Source organism: Eucyclogobius newberryi, unplaced genomic scaffold, assembly GCF_026437365.1.
Source record: "Eucyclogobius newberryi isolate DKJ021-1_F unplaced genomic scaffold, fEucNew1.0.hap1 SCAF_1, whole genome shotgun sequence".
NCBI classification, from domain to species: Eukaryota; Metazoa; Chordata; class Actinopteri; order Gobiiformes; family Gobiidae; genus Eucyclogobius; species Eucyclogobius newberryi.
In genome coordinates, this window is record NW_027315723.1 from 38651988 (window position 1) to 38671622 (window position 19635).

At 43.1% G+C, this 19635-nt stretch overlaps 1 protein-coding gene across 4 annotated transcripts in view; it reads right to left on the reverse strand.

Moving 5' to 3' along the window:
* ryr3 (ryanodine receptor 3) overlaps window positions 1-19635 on the reverse strand; it is a 77630-nt gene that overhangs the window by 42707 nt on the left and 15288 nt on the right. For all 4 annotated transcript variants that reach the window (XM_072445756.1, XM_072445765.1, XM_072445748.1 and 1 more), the window contains 30 exons: window positions 18219-18293; window positions 18074-18152; window positions 17604-17716; window positions 16325-16424; window positions 16096-16189; window positions 15869-15943; window positions 15311-15467; window positions 14725-14889; window positions 14209-14330; window positions 13937-14114; window positions 13716-13851; window positions 12152-12247; window positions 11957-12075; window positions 7346-7479; window positions 7037-7278; window positions 6424-6616; window positions 5269-5485; window positions 5087-5191; window positions 4188-4291; window positions 3986-4069; window positions 3745-3904; window positions 3487-3631; window positions 3202-3407; window positions 2948-3122; window positions 2592-2800; window positions 2339-2502; window positions 2208-2256; window positions 1973-2133; window positions 1559-1709; window positions 1145-1231 (listed from right to left, as the gene is read on the reverse strand). In XM_072445756.1, coding sequence (XP_072301857.1) covers window positions 1145-1231; window positions 1559-1709; window positions 1973-2133; window positions 2208-2256; window positions 2339-2502; window positions 2592-2800; window positions 2948-3122; window positions 3202-3407; window positions 3487-3631; window positions 3745-3904; window positions 3986-4069; window positions 4188-4291; window positions 5087-5191; window positions 5269-5485; window positions 6424-6616; window positions 7037-7278; window positions 7346-7479; window positions 11957-12075; window positions 12152-12247; window positions 13716-13851; window positions 13937-14114; window positions 14209-14330; window positions 14725-14889; window positions 15311-15467; window positions 15869-15943; window positions 16096-16189; window positions 16325-16424; window positions 17604-17716; window positions 18074-18152; window positions 18219-18293 — 4095 coding nt within the window. The remainder of the gene's footprint in view (window positions 1-1144; window positions 1232-1558; window positions 1710-1972; window positions 2134-2207; window positions 2257-2338; window positions 2503-2591; window positions 2801-2947; window positions 3123-3201; window positions 3408-3486; window positions 3632-3744; window positions 3905-3985; window positions 4070-4187; window positions 4292-5086; window positions 5192-5268; window positions 5486-6423; window positions 6617-7036; window positions 7279-7345; window positions 7480-11956; window positions 12076-12151; window positions 12248-13715; window positions 13852-13936; window positions 14115-14208; window positions 14331-14724; window positions 14890-15310; window positions 15468-15868; window positions 15944-16095; window positions 16190-16324; window positions 16425-17603; window positions 17717-18073; window positions 18153-18218; window positions 18294-19635) is intronic.

Genomic DNA, 19635 nt, shown 5'->3' on the forward strand with positions numbered 1-19635 from the left:
CACTGGCTCCTGTGGCTCAGAGAATAGACTTTAAAGCAGCTCTGCTTGTGTACAAGTCTCTCCATGGCCTAGCACCAAAGTACATCTCAGACATGTTAGTGCCATATGAACCATCTCGGACTCTGAGGACCTGAGGGACCGGCCTCCTGCAGGTGCCAGTGTCAGGACTAAACATGGACCGGCCTCCTGCAGGTGCCAGTGTCAGGACAAAACATGGGGAATCTGCATTTCAGTTTTATGCAGCTAAAATCTGGAACAGTCTTCCTGAAGATGTGAGACAGGCTTCTACTCTGACAATGTTCAAATCTAAGCTAAAAACAGTTTTGTTTAAGATAAGATAAGATATTCCTTTATTGTCCCACATGGGGAAATTTCATTGGTGCAACGCAGGTAGATACAGAGGTAGATCCAGAAGAACAGATCACTTATAGGAAGTCTGAAAAACACTTTCAGTAGAAGATCTCCTATAAATAAATAAAAACTCCCATAGACAAATAAATAAATAAATACATAAATACCATTGCATGTGATCACGACAGTAATTGCACATGAATATGTGTCACGACGGCACATAGATTGCGCATGAATTTCACAGTAATTGCACATGAATTGCTTAGCTGCACATATGACTGAAACAATTTTTTCTTTGCACTCTTCTCTTTTGTTTGTGATTTTATAAGTTTAGACAATCAGTTGGATTGATAATTTTTAATTTAGTTAATTTTATTGTATTTCTGTTTCTGTAATTTCTTTGTGATTTGAATGCATTTTTCCTGCTGTGTGAAGCACTTTGAATTGCCTTGTGTATGAAATGTGCTCTACAAATAAACTTGCCTTGCCTTGCCTTGCCTATCCGATACCGAAAAACCACGAAATAAGAGCGCGATGGACATGAGACTACGTCACGGGTTGGGCGGGGGAGCCAGATCGCTCTTCTCAAGGGTGGGGGCGAATATCAAACCAAGCCGTTTGCATTTCCGGGTTGGTGAGGGGGTCCAAGGTCTGGGTGATATTTCTTAACTATTATGTTAAGGGTGTTGCACAACCCTTATTATTATCAATTATACACTTAGGATAGACTACGAAACGTGAAAAAAGCATGTTATGGCACCTTTAAAACAATTGTGTTTTGGAAAAGACAAACCTTTATCTTGACAAATTCAAACTGGAAAAGGTTGGGGCTTGTAGGTCTCACAAACACAGCAGGGAACAGCTTAGTATTTGGTTCAACCTGAGAATGAAAAATAAGTACAATACATATTTTTCTGGGCATGCATATTTTTGCCTGTTGTTGCACTTTACATCATCTCATTATTATTTCACTTACAACAGAGATCAGATTCCCTAATCAGGCTACTTTACTTTTAGAGGACCTAAACTGTCAGGCGCACTATGAAGCCACTAGAGATTAGGAGATAGATTTTTGAGAAATTAATGATAGACTATTACACAAAACTTGATAGCCATTTTCAGATCTAAATAATCTGTTGCATGTTTTCACCTTCTCTAATAAACAACATGGTAAACAACAACTGCTAAAAATAAAGAACCAGTTAACCTGATATGTTGTGGGCAGTTCCTTGCCATTGGCAGTGAAGGAGACGAGGCCGGAAGCCAGGTCTATGAGGCAGCCGATCTCCAGCTCAGAGTTAGGGGAAACTCCAACTGCATCCGATCCACAGACCATGTAACAATTACTCCTCTGGACACTGTAGCAGCAACAACCACGGTAAATCAAACATTCAGTAAAACATTATAGACAAAAGTGATGGATTTCCATTGGTCTTTGGTCCTTTGTGGTGGTAAGACCAAAATCTATTCATACACAGTTTAATGTGATGCATTGCAAAATCATTTTGCATAATGTAAGGAGTTCTTTACAGATGCAAATATAGCAAATATATAGTAAATGTAAATAAAGTATGTTGGCTATATTTCCACTGTAAATATTTGAAAGTTTAAAATAAATTGCCTTTCATGGACACGTCCACGCTCATCTCCCAGGGTCACAGTTACTGTGCGTGTTTTGCTGAGGGCAAAGTTCTTGCTGTAGTAATGATAATCCGGAGAGACCCAGCCCACCCAGATGGAGGCAGGGTCCTGTCCTGCAAACACTTTCACAGAATGGTAATACTGTGAGGACAAAGGGAAAATAATGTCATGTTTCAGAAAAAGCTGAAAGATTTAATTTGAAGACATGTATATACCGTTGCGATGCTTCCATAGTCAACAGTCCCATCTTCTTTAGGTGGCTGACTACACAAATATTTAAAGTAAATGAATATGTTTAGCTGTAATATAAATGTAATGATCCTACAGCCTCACATTCATGCCTCACCTGAGTTTGTGCGACTCGTCCAGTATCATGTCTGCAGAGTAAAACTCCACAGGCATGCTCAGCCTGCAGTACACCATGTCACAGTTACTGTTCTGTGTGCCAAAAGTCTTATGGGTGACTTTGAGGCAGGGTGGAGTGTCCACTGTGCCATCAATCCTTGTTACCTTCAAAAACAAACTGAGTGAAATCCATTCCATGCACACTAGAACCGCCAAACTATACACATTAACAAAAAGGATCCGTGTCTGTTTACCTCGACGTGCATGTGGTCTGGGGGCACATTGACAAAAGTGGGCAGGCGTTTGCTGAACCACATGGTGATCTCTCGATTCATGTTGACAGCGAATGGTTCAAAGCCCTCCTGAAGACCATACATGGTGTAGTATTTCAATGAGCTTGCGTCTTTGCCCAGGTTCATACGGCCAATCTGAGACTGGCACATACAGCACACAGGGATGAAACCTGCAATAAGAGGCTGGCTTTATAAAAGTGATGTTTCAGAGGGAAAGATAGATTAATGACTGTAAAACAAGGAGCAAAAAATAAATGTAAAAATGTCAAGGTCACAATCTTAAAACTGCAGTCCTGCAGTATGGAATGGGCCCTTACCATCTTCAGCCTCAAAGTCAGCAAAGCAAAGCTCCGAGCCTTTGCCAGTGATCAAAAGCTCTCCATTCAATGTAAAAATCATAGATTTGTCCTCCATGTTGATCATACAACCAACAACATCGCCCTTATTCCATGGTTGGCCAAAGTAACGACTGCCTGCATGCATACGTCGACCCTAAGAAAACAAAATGTGAGACTGAAAATACTTGATTCATTGTAAAAATAAGGACATGGCATACTTTGGTGTGACTTACCTTGTATCCATCAAAGACATATGCCTTGTCATCTATACCAAGCTCAACATCAGGTCTGCAGCCTGGTCTGGCCCAGCCCACTCTCATGTCACCTCCAGTGATGGCCTCAAACTCAAAGTACCACTTCCCTGTTTTGACCGCATATGTTTGTTCCACGCGGAAGAAGCGGATCGTCTCAATGCTCTGATCAGCATCTGTGTGAACACCTAAACCAGAAAGGTTTTTTAAAGGTCATATGCACATTAAGGGTACAGTAAGAAGTGAAAAGTGTGAAACATTTCTAACTCTCTTGATCTGGGGGGTCAATGTCATATCCGTATCCCACAAGAGTCCTGATGGCCTCTCGTAGACTGTCTCGGTTCGACTTCTTTGTGCGCTCATCTAATAAAGCATACGGCACCAGACGGGGATTACGTCTGCTCTTCAAATCCTGTCACGTATGAAAAATGAACCACCATGTTAAATTAATAAAGACATGCGTTATATTTTCCTGGAATATACCAATTCTAATTAGTCTCACAGTGGGGAAATGGCATAACTTGCCTGCTGGATACCATAGGTCCAACCTTGCTTAATTCTATCTTTGGCCCACACGTTGTGTGCGTTTTCGGCCAGTTTATCAACTAGAAACTCCTGTCCTGCATTCAGCTTTATGTCAGAAAGTTCCAGTGGCGCAGGCTTATATCCACTAGACATCATATAGCTGCAACATACAACAAAATACCATTTGGTTAAATTGACTATTGGGTGTTTGAGAAAATGACTTAACATATAAAACACTCACTCTTTGGGAAGCTTGATTTTCTTTAGATCGTCCTCAGCGTGAACATTGGTCTGAGCAACATGACATCCCAGAGCCAACAAAGTTCTGCAATAAACCAAAACTTATTTATTGCATCTTTATAATATTAATCAACAAATGAATTATACATAACATAAACGCTAGGGATGGCTTTATTGAGTAGGTAGGGGACAGTGTGCCTTACTTTAGTGTCTCACTGGACATCTGTAGGTTGTAGTTTCTTTCTGTTTCAGGCAGCTTTAAAAAGTCCACAAGGCAAGGATGCTGCCTCTTGTTGTCATCCCGAACCTGAAAAGTATCACTATAAATCATCCCTGTTTGTGTCCGACAGCAGGACCTCGTTACAGCTGTGCTTGTGTTCATATTTCATTGCAGTTTTTTTACTCATATTTTCAGGTTTTGGAATAAAACTAATGCTTCCAACAATATAAAAACTTGTATATTGATAGGCAAAGTAATGAGACATATAGTAACTGTATGAAGTGAAGTTTACTTGATCTTATAACATGGAATACTCAGATTCTGAATTTATGTCTGTTAAGAGTTATGAGAGAATTGAGTTATTTATCAAGCAGCTGTTTGTAATTGAATAGTGTCTTTTTTATCAATTAAATGGTTATCGTTTCCTCACAGTTTTAATTAATGTGGATGTCATCTTCCTGGAAGGTGAAGCATTCATTAGGTTTGTTAAATAGCCCTGGATGGCGTGGGCCCACTGCAGAGGGATTGTGTGAGAACCACTGCAGAGCAGGACTCTGTGTGACCAGACTATAAAGTAAGCTTGTGCTTCACAGCGAAAGGCCAAGTGATGAACAGGGATATTATTATGAAAGAAATGTTTAAATGTTAAAACCAGGATCAGTATTTTTAGTCATAATGTGATTGTTTAGCTAAAGTAAGCGGCACATATTACAGTTAAAGGACATATACTCTAGTACAGGCTGCATAGTTGAACTCAATCAAACTTAGCAATGACCAGCAGCAATTTGACTTTCATCACCCAGCATAAAGCCAAATAATAAAGCATTTATTGTATTTTCAAACACAGTTGATTTCTACAGTAATCTACAATGGCAGGCTTACCTTGCCATACATCCAGCCAAGCTCAATCTTGTTCATGGCCCACAGTTCATGAATGTTTTCTGCCAGTTTATCTCTGACATTGTCCAGCAGAGGGGGAAGAACCACCTGCAGAGGGGCAAACCATGAGATACACAACGTACCACAATTATGGGATGAAAACGCTGTTCATTTTAACACCAGACCTGGGTGGTGTCTACAGGCATGGGGATGAACGAGGCTTGAGATAGAAACTTGGTGGTTCCCAGCAGATCTCGCACACCTTCATGGTCCCTCTTGTACTCCTTCACAGGCTCCACATGCATCTTCTCTTTGGGCAGCAGCGCTTCATAACAAGGAGAGTAACCAGCAGGGGGCAGGAACTTAAAGTCTCCATGACGTCCACCCAACAAAAAACGGACCCTGGTGGGAGAATAGCAATGTTATATTGCATCTCAATAATCTTTCAAGACCTTCATATAACTGCACTCTCTCTCCGCCTTCTGCCTGCCTTTAGAATCCTAACTGAATGCAAAACTTTAAACTGGAAGAAAGGTTTGTCTTATCCGTGTCGAGCTACAAGCAAGTCCATTCAAAAAACTTAAAACTGTCAAATTTCTGTTGAAATTGTCTCCTTGTTAAATTCAATTCAATTCAATTCAATATATTTTTGTAACGCCCAAAATCACAACAATTGCCTCTGAGGGCGACAGTGAAAAACGGATTAAGCAATGTCTGTGGGGCCGAGATACAGTGGTGGAAAGTAACAAGTACAAAAGTAAAAGTACTTAAATACGTAAATTTGTTGGTATCTGAACTTTACAGTGGATACTTTTTACTTTACTTTACTTTATTACATTTGATACTCATTTTTTTATTGGACCAAAAAATGGAGAGTAACTTCTTTTTTGTGGAGTTACTTTCAGCACGTTCATGGTAACATCCCGCCTAAAGGTTTTCAGATCAAGCCCCAGCATTGAGCAAATACAAATATATACATGAAATTCATTGGAAAATGTATTTGAATTGCCACTTTTGACCAAAAACAGCACAAATCTTTATCCAAATCACTACATTAACTGTATAAGATTATAAGATTATAACAGTATATCTCAAAATCTGTGTGAAATACCTTTCACTCTTGAAGTAATATTTCTAAACATTTACTTCAAAACTTTTGCTTAAGTCAATTTGCTTTACTTGAGTCCCTTTTACTTAAATAACACAATTTAACCTGAAGTTAAATTTATTATTATATTACTTATTTTTATACTTTTCTTTTCTTTTTTACTCCAGAGCAGTACAAACTAAAGTCTGCAACTCAAGCAAAGTTATGTATAGAAGTAAATGCAGATGATTACTTGACTCCAGCCGAAAAACTGACAACAGGGAAGAAGAACCCGTCGGTGTTGAAGTCCTCAAACATGCCCTGCACCGGCTGCCCATTGATCCTGAACGACATGGACGGAGCGCTCAGGTCCAGACAGCAGCTGATCACATCGTCCGAGTTCAGCAGGTGCTGGTTTATGGAGGCCACGGCCCGGGGGATTCGGCCTAAATAAAGCACCACGTACAGATGTTACACCTACAAAGTCACTGCAAATGTAGGGCAGGGCGATAGAGGTGAGAAGAGATGGAGCAGAAGCAGAGGCCTTCACGCTCAAACTAGAGCCAGGAGGTCTTTGCAGGAAGGGAACGTGTTTATACAAAGATAAAAGAGTATTAGATTAAGACTAGCAGCTCAATGATGAATTACTGACCTTTACTTCTGTCTTTTTAAGTGAGCTAAGTATTTAAAAATAATCGTTTAATTAATCATTCGTTCTACTACTGTGTTAAAACAAGACAAGGGGAGAAGACTTTTGCAACATAAAAACATATGTATTTCGTTTTATATCAATAAGTCAAAATAAATACTAATATATTTGGTACTCACAGGAAATGTTAAATGAAATGCCAAATGTGTGGACATACCTGACCACAGATGAAGCCCGTCAAAGCTGTAGGAGTACAGGTCGTCGCCGACACCGTTGCCTCCCCATCCCTCTCCTCCACCGGGGTACGGAGCATAGCCTTTAGAGTTGGCCCAGCCCACCCTCAGATGAGTGGGCTCGCCGGTAACAAAGTGGTCCACCTGGTCAATCACCAGCTCAAAATACCACTTTTTGTACTGCGCTGAACCCTCCGCCACGCCCAGGAAAATGTTTGGCCTCATGCTGCGGACAGAACAACAAGTACAGCTCACTGATACATGATTGTATAAGTAGGAATGTCTCTGTTTACCTCTGAACATCATTGACAAGTTTGGTCTGAAACAGCATGTCCCTCTTAGGAAGCAGGTGGTCACAGATCAGGTTCTGATTGGCTCTCACTGCCACTCCATTACAGACACAAAGAGAGCACAGGACGTCCAAAATCTGACACAGAAGATTACATTATTAATAAAATATATCATGTTTTCACAACATTCAAACTACTAATTAATTTGGTTATGATTCATTTGGATGAAATTCAATCATGATTACAGATTAAGTCAAAATGTCATGTAAGTATAATCCTCCTGTTATAAATAGAATGATGTCAATATTTAAATAAGTTGACCCTAAAGTTTGACTTGATACGGCTGTCACGTGAGATTAGTATTGTGATCGTAACAGAAGAAGTGACTTATCAGATTGTTTCGTTGTGGTTTAAATAATTGTGAAAGTCTGTGTTTCTTCTCACAGTAAATCTAACCCTGACGTCTGACAACGTGACAAAACGCCAACATGCTACTGGAACCAAGTCATGTGATTAGCAGCTGTTGTTCACTAGGGTGTCCTTTTATGCCTTGTGAATTTACAGAGTAAATATTGGAGCCACAGTTTAAACCAACACGTAAAACACATAGTGACATTGTAAACAGACAGTAAAGGTCCAAATTCTTCTAAGCGTATGTGTCAGCGGTGCTCCCACAGCGACACTTTAGCCTCACATTTATGGGTTAACACTGTCCCAGATTCTTTCTCTCTCCTGATGATTGTAATCTACTTTATGCCACAGTCTGAGGAAATGCACAGGAACGATGTAGATCTGTACCAAGGGAGCGCAACACCACGAGCCGGTGATCGTGATCGTGTCCGATCACCGGCTCCACCACGAGCGGCACGCACCGCCACGAGCCGCACGCACCACGAGCGAGCGGCGCCGCTTCTCCTCCGCTGCACCGGCGTTTCCACGCCCGAACACCGGCTCCGCGCTCCCGCACCCGCCGCCCCGGAGGTCTGTACCTGGGCGAAGGCGTGGCCCCAGCCCGCCACAGGAGCAGACACGGAGAGCGGGGCACCGGCTCCACCCGGAGAAAAGCAGCCCCATACAACCAAGGTACATCCCCGTTTCTCTGCTTTCCCCGCTCCACAGACGGGGGCGATCTGGTCACAAAACTGGACTCAAATGCGTCTTGATTGGGCTAGAGCAACGCCGGCGTCTGGTATGTGGACTGCAGCTTCTGTCCCAACGTCTTTGTTTTGTTAGTCGTTTCCATTGTTTTGTTTTGTTCCCGCGTCTCTGTGTTGTCTTCTGTCTACATCCCTGTTCCTTAACTTCATCGGACATTACTGCACCGTCCATCGCTCATCTCCTCCCTCACTCCTGGACTATCTACTGCCCTAGCCGCCAGCTAACAGCTGGCCTAACACCTGCGGAGGTCCGTCATGGTATCGCGGGGCCTCCCTGCCGTGCAGACAAGGTCTGGGGCAACCAACGCCACTCACTCCACCAGCTTCAACACCCGGTCCACTGCTGCTTTTTCACAACTCTCTGCCCACCAGCTTCTAGTTAACCAGCCTCTAGCCACCGCCAACATTCTAACTGGATTACTCTCATCTGCTGCTACGTTCCATCTCCTCCTCTGACTATCACTCCCACGCCTCCAGGCCACCGCTCCACCAACTTCTCGCCTACTCACCTACACCGCTGCTGACCTTCACCTCCTCAACCATAACCACCGTCTCCCAGCTGCTGCTGCCTCTGCAGCTAGCTCAGCTGGGATCCTTCGCCGGCCCCGCTACATCCACAGGGGCTCTGGTCTCTCCCATAACCAACACTCCAACGACGGCTCACCTATCCCCTCACTCTGGACTAGTTTTCGCCCCCCTGTCACCCCCACCTGCCGCACTGCCAACCTCAGCAACCTCCGCCCCCCCACCCCTGCGCCCCCATCCATCTCCGCGCCCCCATCCATCTCCCTTGCACTGCTGAACTGCCGCTCCCTCGCCAACAAATCACCTGTTATATCTGAACTGCTACTGGACAATAACATTGATCTGCTTCTCCTCTGTGAAACATGGCAACAGCCCCTGGACTTCTATGCTCTCAACCAAGCCACTCCCTCCAACTACACTTACACTGCCAAACCCCGCCTCTCCGGGCGTGGGGGAGGTCTTGCTGTTATTCATAAAAAATCTACATCCATCACTGAACTGAACCTCAACCTTCCATCCATCTCATCATTTGAATACCTCGCCTTCTCCCTCCCCAACTCTATCACCGCTATCCTGATCTATCGTCCCCCAAAGCCCCACCCCTCTTTCCTCACTGAATTGTCTGAACTCCTCACCATCGCATCCTCTCTCTCTGCCCGCCTCCTACTCACTGGTGACTTCAACATCCACATTGACTGCCCCAACGCCCCACTGACATCCGACTTCCTCTCTCTCCTGGACTGCTTCCATCTCACCCAACATATTGACTTCCCCACCCATACCAAAGGCCACACTCTGGACTTAGTCTGTTCCTCTCTCCTACCCATATCTAAGCCCCACCCCCTCCCCTTCCCACTCTCTGATCATCTCTGCATCCTTTTCTCCGCCCCCCTACCCTCGCCCCACAACCCCAAAAAACGCACCATCACCTACCGCAATATCAAGTCAGTCAACCCCCTCACGCTCTCCCAGCTCATATCCTCTGCTTTCCCCCCTGACTCCCCCCCCTCTTCCCCCGACGACTATGCTGTCATGCTCAACACCACCCTCTCCGACTCCCTTGACTCCCTAGCCCCCTGGAAAACCTCCTCCGTCTCATACATCAACCCCGCCCCCTGGTACACCCCTGAACTCCGCACCATGAAGCAGACTGGCCGCCAACTCGAACGACTCCTCAAAAGAACCCGCCTCACCGTCCACGCCGAAGCTTTCAAATTACACATCTCCTCCTACCGTGACGCTCTCCAAGCCGCCAAATCTGCCCACCTCTCCACCCTCATCAACAGCTCCCACCGGAGCCCTCGCACCCTGTTCTCCACCGTCAACAAGCTGCTCCAGCCACCGGACATCACTCCACCCTCCTCCCCTGACCTCTGCAACTCTTTCCTCCTTGCCTTCAATGACAAAATTTCCAAAATCAACAGCTCCATGACTGCCGTCTCCATTAACTCCATCATTCCATCCTCCTACAAAGGCTGCGCCAACTGGGTGTTGAGGGCTCTGCACTTGACTGGCTCACATCCTACCTCACCAACAGGCAAGAGTTCATTTCCCTCTCCGGTCACTCATCCACCCTCTCCCCAGTAACGCAGGGGCGCCCCCAGGGCTCAGTCCTCGGCCCCCTCCTCTTCATCTGCTACATCTTCCCCCTTGGTCACATCCTCCGCCAACTCAACCTGGACTTTCACTGCTACGCTGACGACACCCAGATATACCTCACCACCAAATCCACCCAAAACCCTCCCCTCAGCCACATTGAAACCTGCATCTCTACAATAAAATCATGGCTCACTCTCAACTTCCTCAAACTGAACAGTGACAAAACAGAGCTCCTCCTCATTGGCACCAAATCCACTCTCAATAAAACTGGTCCCTTTTCACTCAGCATTGACACCTCGACCATCACCCCCTCTACCCTGGTACGCAATCTCGGTGTCATCATGGACCCCACCCTCTCCTTCACTCCCCATGTCAGCCACATTGTCAAGACCTCATACTTCCACCTCCGCCGCATCGCCAAAATCCGACACTGCCTCACCCTCCCCGCTGCTGAATCCCTCATCCATGCCTTCATCTCCTCCCGCCTTGACTACTGCAACTCCCTCCTCACTGGCATCTCCTCCCATTCCCTCCATAGACTCCAAATGGTCCAAAACTCCGCTGCCCGCCTCCTCACCCACACCCGGTCCCGTGATCACATCACTCCCGTTCTCCGCTCTCTCCATTGGCTCCCCATCAAGCAGCGCATAAACTTTAAAATACTCCTCCTCACCTTCAAAGCTCTTCACCACCTTGCCCCCCCCTACCTGTCTGACCTCCTCATCCCCCACCGCCCCACCCGAGCTCTCCGATCCTCCTCCTCTCTCACCCTGACTGCACCAACATCCCGACTCAAAACTTTTGGCGACAGAGCATTCTCCCGAACAGCACCCCGACTCTGGAACTCCCTTCCCCAACCTGTCCGCCACTCTCCCTCACTCACAACATTCAAATCCCGCCTAAAAACATACCTCTTCACCCAAGCCTATGACCTCCCCTACCCTAGCCTCCTCTACCCCATTGCCTACACTTCTACCCCCTGTTACATCCCCATCTTTTTCTCTCTACTTCTTCTGTCTTGTTCATTTTATCTGTATATTAATGTGTTCTGTACGTGTTGTCCCCCCCTGTCTGTAAATACCCCCCCCCTTTTTTATTATGTTCAGCGTCTTTGGGTCACTGAAAAGCGCTATATAAATAAAAGTTATTATTATTATTATTATTAAACACAACAGATGGTTATATGATAGGTGGTGCTTCGAATACAGCTATGCCAAAGATTTACATAACGAACAACAAGTCCGATGATGTCTCTGAGCCCTGTTTAGGTTCCACTGAAGCCAGTTGAACATGTCCATGGTTAAATGTGTCTTAGAGTAAATACTGTTAAAACCTTATGGTTTCGTCCATTTTTGTAGAGCAGGGAAATGATAGACTTGATGTGACTTTTTTGAATGATGTTCAGAGCTTCTGGGCTTAACACCAGAATACAATGGAGGACTTCCAGGATTCCTAAAAAGATCACAACACAAACAATAGTGTGTCAATGAATTATGTATGCTTTGAAAATAATCATTTTTTAAAATACCTGATGAAGACTCCAGCCTCTCGAATTTACTGATCAACCAGTCCATGCTCTTGGAAAACTGGGCGCAGTTGGTCCTGTTGCCACGAATCAAGGCAGCTGAGCAATCAAAAAACAATGCATGATTAGAAAGACATTTTACACAAAACATAAAAGCTACGACTCTAATATCTGGCTTCCTATAATTTGTTTGCGCTTGTTCTACTTGCCGACATTGAGAGTAACTTTTGATTGTCTCCCAGTCTAATTTCTCAGCATTAGGATTCAGGGGCAGTAGACAGACAGTGCTCATTAACATCCCTTTGTGCCAAAGGACTGTCTAATATCCTTTAACTCTGCTCATCCCAGAGCTTTCATTAAGCAAATGGTATGGCTACACTTCCAGGCGACACAAATGCAGGACCAACCAATATACCAATTGTTCAAAATTAGTTTCAAATAAGAAGCAGGCCCCTGTGCATGTCATTACATAGAGCCAGCTTTAAATATGCAGCCTCAGCATTCTTGCAGATGACATCAGGGAAGGTCAAGGAGGGTTTCACACTGTAATCTATGTGAGAAAAGTGATGTTTCAGAGGGAAAGATTGATTAATGTCTGTAAAACAAGGAGCAAAAAATAAATGTAAAAATGTCAAGGTCACAATCTTAAAATGTGTAAGAGGATGACATCACCTCAAGGTATTTGAAAAACTGTTTTTGGACCTTGAGTTCACAATAATATGCATTAGTACGTGATAAAAGCAGCACTTAGTGTTGTCTATGTGTAATTATAAAAATATATTTTGGACCCGTATGCTTTATTAGACAGGAAAGCTTAACGTGTAATGGGGATGAGAGAAAAGTAAATTGTTGGAACCAGGATTCGAACTCATGACATTGCGACTGTCTGCACATGGAGCCTGGCATATGTGCTGCCGCCTTAATCACTTGACCACTGGACAGCATCAATTAGAAACCATTTCAACGGCCACACTACACCACTGATGCACTTTGGATGGAGGGTGTGTTGGCTCTGAGTCAATGTAGCGGCCCAAAAGAACTCACAGACTAAAAGGGGTTTAGTTTGGCCCAGGCCAGACTAAACCTCAGGAGTAAACTGTACCCTATATATGGTGCTTTGCTTCAGTAATTTGAAAGCTGTTAAAAGACACACAAAGTTAGTGTATACAAATATCGCCAAATTAGTAAGTTAAAGCAGCGGCTAACAGTTTTGATAGCCTAATTTTCACGGTTTGAAAATCATGTACCCAAGCTTTAAAACACATGAAATGCAATACATAAAAAATACGGTTTCTGCCCCCATTTAATTACATTTTTTCAAACAGTTTTAAATGAAAAAAGTTTGATGAAGTGAAAATCCAGTAGCATCTTGTATAGCCCCTACAAAGATAGAAACGGCCCTGGGTCTACAACTGAAAATGTGAGGAATCGGTGACAGGATGTGGATTGGAGTTAGGGGTTAATTAGCCAAACTGTCAGGGGTGTCAAGTGGTGAGTGAAAATCAGTTGGAAAAAACTGTGAAGATAAATGCTGCACATCTAGCCAGTGTAAATACAGTGTGCTTACCCAAAAGTTCATAAAGATGGTTGCAGATATCCTTCCATGCAGCTCCAGCCTCCTCTCCAGCTACTTCTCCAAAATGTGCAGCATTGTCGTACATATTCATTCGGTCAATGCATTTGACCAAGAGAGCAAGCATACCCTGGGAAAAAACGGTAAACATAGTTACTTTTACACAACTATTGCACAGGGTTAAGTCCAGCTTTAGTAATGAACACTTTCCTTACCTCCTCTTTGAAGAGGTCTTGGCGTTTAATGAGAGAACGCAGGAGAGTTTGTTTCTCTTCATGCTCCAGCTCGGAGTCTGGCTGCTTAAAATACTCAATCAAGTCATTGAGTGTCTGAAGCACCTCCTCTAAGTATCCGGACACCTGGGAGTCGCCCTCTGCTGTGCTGTCCAAGGCTCTGGGAGCAAAGAGGCATATTTTGATGTTGGTTGGTTTTATCTCAGTATTAAAGAAGTAGGACGTGTTCTGTGTGTGTGTTTGTAACGTTGTACTTGATGAAGTTGGTGAAGAGAAAGGTGGTGTTGCGGATGATGCGAGCAGTTCGAGACTCCTCGTGCTGACAGCGCTGGAGGATCAGCCCATCGTCCATGTGGCCCTCAGGTTGTAAGCAGGCCTGTGAGGAGCCAGAGGAACACAGGTTAAACACTGCCAAGTCGATGACGAGTTTGTTCAATCCAAACATTTAAATGCCCTAAAGCAATTGTTCATGACACCTTGTACATGACAAGATAATTAAGAAGATGAATAAGCACCCGGAGCACATCAGGTGCATTGGAATGCAGCCAAAGATGCCAGGACGCCCTCGTACGAGAGAGAGAGGCAGTTCTTGTCTCAATGGAAGCACTACAGGCCTCTCTAATCCCTGTGTCTCACCTAAAAGGAATACTTCACTGCCTGGAGCTTAATGTGTAAATGTGGTGACAAGGTGGAGCTATGTTTTTTCTGTTCTTTACACAACATATGAGACTTTAATGTGGTTTCTCTAGTGACAATAGGATTACAGTTACCCTTCTTTTCAGGGGGCCGAGGCGGGAGGCTTTGGCATCGGGAGCCAGGTAGGACAGCCACAGTCCTGTTGCCACATGCATCACAAAGCACATGGAGTCTCCATACTTGATCTCAGGTGCTCCCATCCCATCGATGTCTCGCTTTGAGCCCATGTCACCCTTTTCCTGCAGGGGAACACATATGCAGAAAGTTATTACTGCATATACAGGACAACAATAAGTGCAACTTTCTTTTCTTTTCTTAAAGCAAAGTGCTAAAAAGTAAAAGTAAAATGAAGAAGCCATTATTTCAAAAAAGTCATTGGAATCTCATTGGAAAGTTATTTTCCCCCGTTTTGTTTGTTTGTTTTGTTTGTGCTTTTATTTTATTCCCTCTTCTGTTGTTGTTATTTTGTTGTTTAGTTTATGTTGTGCTATGATCTGATAAAAATGTAATAGAAAAAAAAATAAGGTTATTTTAGAAATGACTAATGAAATAGTCTGGTAAAGATATTTGTATTATTTTCTGTTGGTGTTTAGCAAGTGAAAAGAATATTGGATAAAAGCTTGGCAAGATCATTCATGAAACTGTAAAGTGACACCTTACTTTGGCAGGTCTGAAGCAGAAAGCAGTGGAAGTGGTATCTGACGTCTCAGTGTCTTTAAGAACCAGCCCTTTGTCTTCAGTCAGGCCCAGGTAATAACCCGTAGAGAGATGGCGTAGTCGGAAAGGCTGCCCCCATCGGATGTGACTACCACTCCAGCTGAATAAAGAAAACCACACAATGACACTTTGGTATGAACAAGAACGAACCTGATATAGTCTTTTGTTTTGTTTTCATATTGGTAATCTAGAGTTGAGTTCAGAATCCTAAAAGGGAGCTTTGACAGATCCATCTGCTGCACAGTACAGAAGTGACAGACAGCCCCCAGACAATAATGACAAGATGGGCTGATGGCATGGATGGGCAGTTAAAGGAGGTACAACACACCTTCTGTGGGGTTCATCTTGCCGATCTGATGTGACAGCCTGCCCTGAACCCAAGAACCCATCTATATATAGCTCACAGTGCAGTAGCATTATAGGCAGACCAAAACATCAATTCTGAACCAGCTGTCATAAAAATGTATTGGATTTATTAAAAGTTAACAACTGTGTGCGCACCTGATCCTCAAAGGCTCCAGTCTCCACAGCGATCGGGCCCTGGACGCTCCTTTTCCTGCTTCATAGTTCACTATCCTGAGAACAAAGCAGTAAGTACAGTACAACCATGCCTTTAACAAGATATATGCTAAAGGAGACAACATATGGCAAAGGATCATAGGAAAAGCTATTAAGTTTATTTTAAGAAATGGAGACAGGTCCAAATGAAAAAAACAAACATGGCTGACCTCTGCTCCTCCTCACTCTTGTCTGCTCCTGGGATGGTCAAACTCTCATCGTGTCCATGACAAAGTCGCATAACATGGCCACCAATCAAATAACCTAAAGAAATTAGGAAAAAGAGTACTACATTACCATTGGAACAAAACAGCTGGGATATAAAGAGGCATCAAGGAGAAATGTGAGGATAACAACAAAAGACATATTTGTTTGTCAGGAATTAGAAGTGAAACTAACCTACAGCCATGCTGGCCGAGGAGCAGGTGGGCTGGACGTTCCACAGAGTCTGCATAAAAGATGCATCCACCTGAAAGTTCCCATTGGAGGCAGAGAGGTGCTGCAAACAATAGTGAATACTATTATTACAACTAATATGTCACAAAATATACCAGACCAATGGATTGAATAAGCAGCCCAGATTAGGAAGGTATTTGGAATTGATTGATATACTTTTATTAGTAGGACAAGTGAAAAAAGGAGATAATACAGTAGATAAATAGCATTACCGCAGCAAAACATAGATTAAAGTCTGTATCATAAATCTATAGTGCAACGCATTAGATAAAGAAGATTAGGAATAATTAAAGCCACAAGAAATGCCCTCGCTTCCCTCTCAAACGCCCCTGCATTCCACACAAGGTAATTTCTGAAGTCATTTTTCCTCTCCATTACACTTCTCTAGGGGGTGCTGTTGCACAGATCTTTCCAGTTGTTAGACAGTTGTATCCAGTGTAAAAGTGATTACATTCAAAGTCGATCAGACAGGGAGCGGTTTAGCTTCAAACAAAATGTGACATGGATCTATTCATGTTTAAATAACAGTCCTGATAAGAGCCATGTCACATTTTAATAATATAGTATAATGTATATTAATTTATTCCTGAGCCAAAACCAGATACTGGTACTTCTTTTTCTCATCCGAGCAGTCACTTATTTCAGGAAATGCAAGAATCCAACAGACCTGTGTTTGTCCCACAAGTTGAAGTATATTTTCATCGTTTAGTCCCTCTTAAAATTCCCCTCACTCACCTGTTTCTTTACTGAGAGTTAATTGAGATCAGGTTTAGAGCTGTGCATATGAGACAGAGCATTAACTACAGGCTCCTCAGACAGAAGGAGGATGAACGAGGAGAGACAGCTCCACAGGAAATCATTACAGATAGGGCTCAGAGTTTTCTGGTGAATTGCCTTGTCACTTCACTTGCACCATATCTGTTGGACTGAGATGGGTATCCAAGTTCTCCAAAGGGTCTTAAACTATGCCAAGACAGATAAGTCCAGCTATGTGATGTGCATAGACTATACCAGTACCAGTATACCAATACTGGAGTTTGAAAGCCTTTGTCAGGGAAATAAGTACAAGATAGACGCTACGTTCAGAGACGTGTAGTGGCAAATAATAAAAACTGTATTTAGCTGGGGGTCTATATTGATGTAAACAAGTTGGGTATATATTGTATAATTGACCTTTCACTTCTAATCTGAATCTATTGAACTTGCTATGGTATAGACCTACCAGATATCTCTCTGTGGAGACGCTCACGAGGATCAGATCATCTCCAATTCGGACCTTCTCTCCCTCTGATCTCTGCTTGGAGGCCGGGTGAATGGTCCACCAGCAGGCTTCACCTGCAGTCATTCAAAAGAACCCCTTGTTTTATTTCAAATGGAAATATACATCTTAAACTCAATAGCAAAACCACATTTGACATCTCAAAACTGCTCAAATGTAAAGAGCAATATGATATAGCAGTGCACATTTTCTCAAGGTTGTGATGAGTAGGTTTGTTAGGTTTGAAGTAAATAAGATAGTCGTGTTGAATTGTGAGATTGAGGATGGGAATGTTTTGATGCAAATTAAATTAAGCAGAAATACGTGACTGAGAAGAAGTTGAATAAGTATTTATATCAGCAAAACATTGTGTTTGTTGATATAGTTTTCTGTGCAGCCCAAGTGAGAATACTGTACAAAACTGCCTCCTGTACCTATTGAGTCTTCTTGCAGTCCCACATCGAAGGACAATTTGTCTGTTAAAGACCGTGATGTCTTCAAACAGGTCAGATACTGGATTAAGAAGCAATCTGTTAGTTCACATATACCATTTTTAGTTGCACCGAATGATGTTCTTACCATGTCACTAAAGGAGTGTCGTAGGAGGATTGCATGACCATAAAGGAGGGTCCGGTGACCTCCTCCTTGTCCCGCCTGGGATAAAACAAAAGGAGATATTTTAGAGTGTATAAGGTGTGTGCACATGATGCTTCTCCTGACATCTAATGCTTCAGGTTAAGTTGGGATTGTGGAACATTTTTTTTAAAACAATAGGAGGGCATGCTGGAGCTATTACGTTTGGGACAATAAAAAAATATTGTTTTTCAGTCACAAAGCAAGCAGACAATGATGATTTTAAACAATAAAATCAATCAGACACATCCCAGTCCAAAAAAGAAGGAACACAGAGTCATTCTTTCAGTAAATGTAAATAATTAGATGTTTCGAGCTTCAAAAATTCAAGACTTGTACTTAACCTTTTAATCAACCTCTAGAGGAAGTTAAAAAAAAGAATATATATTTGTCTTAAAAATGCCATGCAAGTTGCATAAGAACCTCATAGGACTTCCTGCAACTTCACTATGTTTCCTTCACAAGAAGTCTAAAGAGCCCAGAGTTTGAAATGAAGAGGACAGGACGGGTATGAAAAGTCTGCTGATTGAGAAATCATATCATCTTCTCTGAAAGACACAGTGTAAATACTAACCTAATCATTGTTGCAGAATTTTTTTTGTGTGTAACAGTCTCATAGGGATTAAAAAATGTCCAACTCAATTTCAATACTAAGGAAAACAACTATAATATAAAATACTGTTTTAACTTTACCATGTGGCCTAATATTACTTCTGATATAATTCATGACCGTTCCACAACTATTCAGGAAAGAACCATCTTCCTCCGATTTATGATTTTTTTTATCTGTATCAAAACCTCCTTAACTCTAGTTTCTAGCAGTTTAACTAGCATCTGGATAAACATTTTTAGACAACCCTCCCTTCTTTCACTGTATTTGCCTGTGCCTCAAACATTACAACGGCCAGACTTTTCCACTGACGGCCGACTGAAAATGGTTTGATAAAAAGTCAAATGGGAAGAGTGTCCTACAACAGCTGGGTCTGAAGTTAGCAGCCTGGTATTTCAGGCTTGTGCTCATGCTGACACATCACTGCCCAGAAGCGTGACCTTTGCTTGCTCCTATGTCCCTCCCGTCAACAAGGGGCTGCATGGGCCCTCAGCTTTTGTTCAGTTTCTTTCAGAAATGTGGGGCACAAGGTGGCTCCAGGCTCCATACTTAGACTACTGGCTCAAATACAATGTTCTGAGAAGTGTAAGATTCTATATGTCATCAAACATCTAATTACCAATACTACGACTGTGGTTTGACTCGACTGAAAAGCATTTGTCTAACATACACTTGTGCAGTATTAACCTGCACAAAACCAGAGAGGCAAAGGAGAGGCTGTGGTAGATGAACTTCAAGGATTGTTTTGACCCA